General features: G+C 44.3%; 1 protein-coding gene across 1 annotated transcript; it reads left to right on the top strand.

The window, feature by feature from the left end:
• Positions 1 to 3811: 3811 nt before the first annotated feature.
• On the top strand, positions 3812 to 4767 carry LOC128709782 (uncharacterized). Its single transcript, XM_053804800.1, has 2 exons — positions 3812 to 3834; positions 3900 to 4767. The coding sequence occupies exons 1-2, from the start codon at positions 3812 to 3814 to the stop codon at positions 4765 to 4767; spliced, it is 891 nt and encodes a 296-aa protein (XP_053660775.1).
• The last annotated feature ends 1402 nt before the right edge of the window (positions 4768 to 6169 follow it).

Raw genomic sequence — 6169 nt, 5'->3', positions numbered from 1 at the left:
CGTTTATGCCGCATTCTCCAGCATATGCTCTTGATCCGATCTGCAGTTGATTGGAACACGATTGCATTAATTAATTAAACCGGCGAGGTTCAACGCAGCTGAAGTTGCCTCTCCATCGGCAGCTGGTGGGGGATGATGGTCTATCAAGATTTTTGCATGTTGATTAGAGCTGCGCCTCGGTTATTTAGTATAATTTTATGCTTAACCTGACACCAAGTGTGGACACCTTAGATTACCTCAGGGTTTTATTAAACGCCATACTCTGTTGGCTTCCGTTTTCAATTCCAGTGTGATTTTGTATCACATACTGTGTGTCTTATCAAGCAATGAATTATTTATAATTAAACGTTATCAACTTTTTATGGAAAAAAAATTATAATTAAAATAAATATTCAAGTACGATAAATTCTGGGATATTAAAGCAATTGTCGACTATAAATATATTATCAGCACTAAATTTAGTATCAATGCCATCTTAAGATTTCATGGTAGAATATATGAAAACGACGATCACAGCCATTTGCAATCGTTTAATAAATAACAAGATTACGTAGGGATAAAACCAGAAAACATTTATCATATTTAAGCCGTTTCATGTCAATTCACTTAAACATTTTGTTAAACACAAGTTATTAAGAAACCCTCAAAACAAATGAAAGTTGTTGCGAATGCACAAAATGTACAAAAATGTATGTAGAGTTTATAGCACACTAAAATCGTATGTTACAATTATCAGATTCACACGTTAATCATTGCAAAATTATTAATCTTCACATCCGACATGCCCTGGAGCAACGGTCCACCGATATCTTCACCTACTGCGGAAGTATGGGGCGAGCGAAAAGAGATTCAACCATAAAAAATGTTCATCCCTTCCGGTGTGTGATGTCATGCTGCTTACATCGTTGGCCAGTAGCCGCAGCCCGTTTGGCTACTCGCTACTCGCGTACAGTGTTGCACCGTCCGATTGTGTGTGTGCGTGTGGAATGAATTATACGACAGTGTCAAAGCTTAATCAAGCGTAATAGCTTTTCACGGCAGGCAGTAACACACCAACCATCGTTCCGTCCATATGGGGCACCGGGCGTTTAGAAACAGTAGGAATCGGCAAATGGGAAGGAGGGAATGGGAGAGGGTTTCCATTTCCTGGAGCACTTGTGCCAGAATCGGAGGCCAAAGAACAGCAGCACGGCTCTGGTTTGGAGCGAAATGGGCATCCATGGGATCCGATGGAGGACGAAACTTCTGCGATGCACTGCATGCAAACTATCGCAACCGTCGTCGACCGACTATGCTGCCGGGGCCAGAACGTGCTCGATGATGATGCACCGGCATGATGCCCCGCCGGTAGGAACGCGACCACACGAGAATAAATTAAACGAGTTTATTATTAACTGTCACCAGCTAACCATTGCTGAAGCCTAGGGTTGGTGGATTCTGCTGGCTGCGGGATTGGTTCCGACGCACGCAAACGTTTGCGAAGCGGCTGGGACCGGCCTTCGTCCTTCTTCCGTGTGCTGCAAATCTCTATTTTCACTGCAATAGCGCTCTGTCTGCCAGCTTCAGACCGGCGCGATATTCACTTGAGATGGGCGGGGGGCAAACATATATAAACATCAGGCCATTCTCTATCGTACGCTGTGCGACCCTCTGCCGTGCGGTGAGGTGATAATTGGAATAATAATTGCATTTTATGCGCCCAATGTCCCTGCGGGCGATGGCTCGAATATCAGCTTTTTTTTTTTCTTTCGCAACATATGAGCAGCGAACATGAAAACAATGCAAAGGATGATTCATCGCTTTAACTGAGCTTAAACTAACACGAGATCAAGCCATAACCACTCTTTGAATTATGTTAATGTAATCAGTTATACAAAACAACGCTTTATAGCAATTGCTTAAACTTAAAGTTGAGCCGGCAAGACCGATCGATCCTTAAAAGTTTAGAACTCCCATAAAACAACGGCCCTCGTAGCATGGTGAAAGTTTCCGAAAGGCACGTGCCGTTTTGAGCGCCTCCAAAAACTACTCACACACTGCCGCCAAAGGACAGAACACTCCGCCACTTTTGCCAAACGAATTAGGCTAATCGATTGTTCAACTGCGCCGTGTAAGAGGCAATTGACTTCAATTAAGATACAAATGCTGTTTTACGATCGACTTCTTGCACCGCGTTTTGCAAGACCCGTGCCAGAAGGCAAAGTGCAACCACGATGGGGCGCGATTGATGATAAACCCTTTCAAGACGTGTTTGCCAAACGGTGGCCAGGGAAAGTGCAGTAATGGCAACAAAGCGCAGTGTTTACGGTGCAGATAGCATGCAAATAATGGTAAACCGGGGAGTGTTGAGCTACAGCAACAGGTCGGGGGCTGGGCTGTTTGCTAGGGAAGTTTAAATGCTATGCGGTAGCTATTAAGCGGCAAAACGTAAGCCATTATAGCAAGCATTAGTTTATCCAAAGGCAATAAAGATCGATACAAATTTGCGTACTTATTTGCTAAAGCTATAAATATGCAAGACACTCCAAGTTCCTACATGTATGCCATGTAATGAAATTAAAACTATCGTTAAAAACCACGATATTTGATACCTTACGCCAGCTCCATGACGAGTAGGAACCGATCAATCACAGAATAAAACATAATTCGTTTACACATGTTACGGTACTCGGTTTCCTATTTTGACAAGCAGCGCACCTCATCATGCCAGGCGCTCCACAAAAAGGCAGACAAACAATGTCAAACATGACAGCCTCGCGTCGGCACAGCTATGCGTCATCGGTTACCCAAGACCGCACCGCCACGGCTCTACCCAGACCGCACGATGCAGCCAGAAATCCTCCGAGATTGAGACGTCGATTTGCGTATTCCGCTATTGCCACACAAACGTTTCGTTGCACCAATGCAAACGCCATCCAACAGCATCGTTCCAACCGTCATTGGACTTTACTTCCGCCATCCAATCCTACCCCTCCTCCAGTGTATCTAAACCGAACCCCCACCGGGCAGCATATCGGCACTTTCCAAACGGTCTGTGTGCCGTTCTTGACTTTTACAAGTACCTCGGGCCACTCCGCGTATTCTCCGTTCCGCCAGATGCATGACGGTCATTCCAGCGCCGTGTCTAATTTCAATTTAAATTCAATCACGGATTTCGCTCCGCTGCATGCTGTAGTCCGAGTTGATTCCTCTATCTGGGCAACGGAGATAGATTGACCGTTCTATTTCTGTTCAGTAACGTCGTTTAAATGAAACCAGAAACACTTGACGAAGGTTGCATTTTTTTACTGTAGTTTTAAAACTTTAAAACATATTTGAAAAAAAAAGCAGTGAAAAGGAACATACAAAAAATATAATTACTTAAGCCAGTCGCTTTTGCTCCAAGAACCAATCAAGAACAAAGTCATTTGTAATCACAAAAGACCTTCCAGATTGCGATCTGTGAAATATTACAACAAGGGCTTAGCTTGCAAGGCGGAACACAAGATTACAAGGTTGCGTTGATCATAACTGCCTAAATCTTTGCACGCACTTGCTAGTTGCCACACATTGCAAATAGCAAGCAGTCCCTGGACCGCTAGTGATATCTAGGCCCTTTATCTTTCTCCAACTAATTGAGGACATCTTTTCCGCCGGCTTGATGCGCTCCACATTCGCCGTCATTCGGAATGTTTTGTATAAATACTCTACTCTACTGTGAATCAGTCTAATCCGTAGCACCGGAGTGGTCAGTTTGGATGCGGCTTTATCGCCTGACAGAGCAACAGTGTTCAGTTGATACTGGTAGTGAAAGGATTAGTTAAAACGAAAGATGTCCAGAAAAATCGTGCTGTGGTGGGTTTTAGCGAAAAGGTGTACTCTGCCATCGGGGTAGTGATGTTTGCTCTCTTTTTGTGCAGTTTTTTAGTGGCATTTGCGCTCGGGTGCACCACCGGCCGAAAGCTGGAGTGCAGTGAGCATCGGGAAACGGAATGCGAAATCTCCAACTTTACCATTGTGGAATCGATGGATTTGTCCGAGTTTGAGTTTCCCGATCATCCGCATCTTGCATTCGGCACATACCCGCACTCGGACGACTCGACGTACGTTGTCACTATCGGCAAGGAGCTGGCGGATCGTCTGCAGTCCACGGAAAAACTTGAAATGCAAAACGTCTCCCTTCAGACGATGGTGCTCTGGACGAATCTACGCTCGTTGGATGCGTCCCACAACTACTTCTTCGAGATGATCGTTGAGCCGGGCCAGAACTATCAGCTGCGCGAGCTGAACCTCAGCTACAATCGTTTCCAGTCGATCGAGTTCGTGCAAGCCCTGCCCGCGCTGCGCACGCTCGATCTCCGGCATAACTATCTGGAGTCGCTTAGCTTCTCGTTGTTTGACATGGCCACCGAGCTGTGGAAGCTGAACCTGGCTAACAACCGCATCCAGACCATCTCGACCGATGGGTCACTGCATCTGCCCCGCCTTTCGACCCTGCTGCTGCACGACAACCTACTGAGCGTCCTGGACGCTAGCGAATGGCGGTTCAGCATGCTACAGGAGTTGAACGTGGCGCGCAACCGATTGCGCTATCTGAGCATGTGCGAGGTGAACCATTCGTTCCCGCATCTGCAAACACTGTACATGGACGAGAACCGTTGGGAGTGTGGACACCTGAACGCCACCACCCGCCAGCTTCACCAGCTCGGGGTAAAGCCGATGGCGTATTACGACACAGAGGACCAAGAACATTGCAACAAATCTATCGACGAAATCTGTTGCTATTAAGGAACGAATAGCCGAACGTCTGTTTGCCTTCACCAAATGCACTGTTACACGCTGTACCCCTCTTGTCACTCAAAGCATTAATAAATTGTCCGACACTTGATGGACTGTTCGTCCAATCCGTTCGATGCATCTCGGTACATGATTTATTGCACATCGTCATAACGCTATCGCTTACTTCGCTTCTGATGGGTAGCGCAAGAGCATCAATCTCTTTATCAGGATCTCTCGAGCAACTGAGAGGTCAAATGCAGTGACGGAAGGAATTTCTTTGTTTATTGGTTTGGTAGGTGTAGTCATGGAACTTCTTGTCCTCAAATGCAGCATGTATTTGAAAAAAAAAAACAACGTGTACCTTCGCCTACATTAACCAAAGAGCAACGCTAGGTGCAGCACGATAACCTTGCACTTCTGCACGTCTAACATGGAAATTTACTAGCAGAAAAAAAACAACAGAAAACCTTCACCACGTAAGAACAAGTACAAGCAACGAGACAGTCATCACGATCTTAACTGGAGACATCGTGTAGGAACAAATTAGTTCAAGGACCAGATATTTCCATCCGTTTGATTTGCCAAGAACCATTCAGTTTATATCCTCATGATGTTTTCTATTTGTACGATTGATAAGAATTATAATATAATCTGATTTGGTTCCTTTCAACTTCAACCTAAGAAGCATTCCGTTAGTGGAGAACTTGGTGCATGGATGGAATTTGTGAAGATCTTCCCATTCTACACATTCCACAGACATCAGAGGATTTTTTTCTATACTGCCCAGCAACCACACATGGTAAACAGAATCTTTACGACTCCGTGTGAAGTTGTCATCTGTCATAAATTGTTTTGTTGTTTTACTTTACATCTCCACACGATCTCCGAAACGTGAACCGGGTGCGCAAGTATGTGTAAATGAAACATCCGGCTCGAAAGTGCTTTTCTCGTATCATAAAGCAACTCAATTCCAGCATCGTCCGTCATATGACGAAGTCGCCACAGAAGGAACGCCACACTCGCATAAAGAAATATGCAAATTCGATCGATTTCTGCTCACCATGCGCATTATTTCTGTACGGGTGCAACTTTGAATGGTCGTTTTGTTTTTTTGCACACAAATGGTTCCATTCGTCTAGCGTGAATAACTAAGTAGAAATGTAGCTTGTTTGAAATTTAATAGCATGAACCTATTTTCCACCCAAACGATACAGTCTAACGCGAAGGAACGTCGACATTCTAAACATTTTACTCATTTATTATTAATGTAGTGTTTATTGCTAAATTTTGTAGCCATTTTTAAAACAAAAAATCACCATTAAAGGAATCACGAAGTTTAATGAATCGCATTTAATATATCATCAATTTATTATTTAAATTTTAAACCGTAGGCGTATTTATCCATCACGAG

The sequence above is a fragment of the Anopheles marshallii genome, chromosome 2 (assembly GCF_943734725.1).
Source record: "Anopheles marshallii chromosome 2, idAnoMarsDA_429_01, whole genome shotgun sequence".
Classification (NCBI taxonomy): Eukaryota; Metazoa; Arthropoda; class Insecta; order Diptera; family Culicidae; genus Anopheles; species Anopheles marshallii.
Note: the sequence above shows the minus strand (reverse complement) of the source record. Positions and strands in the feature narration are given on the sequence as shown.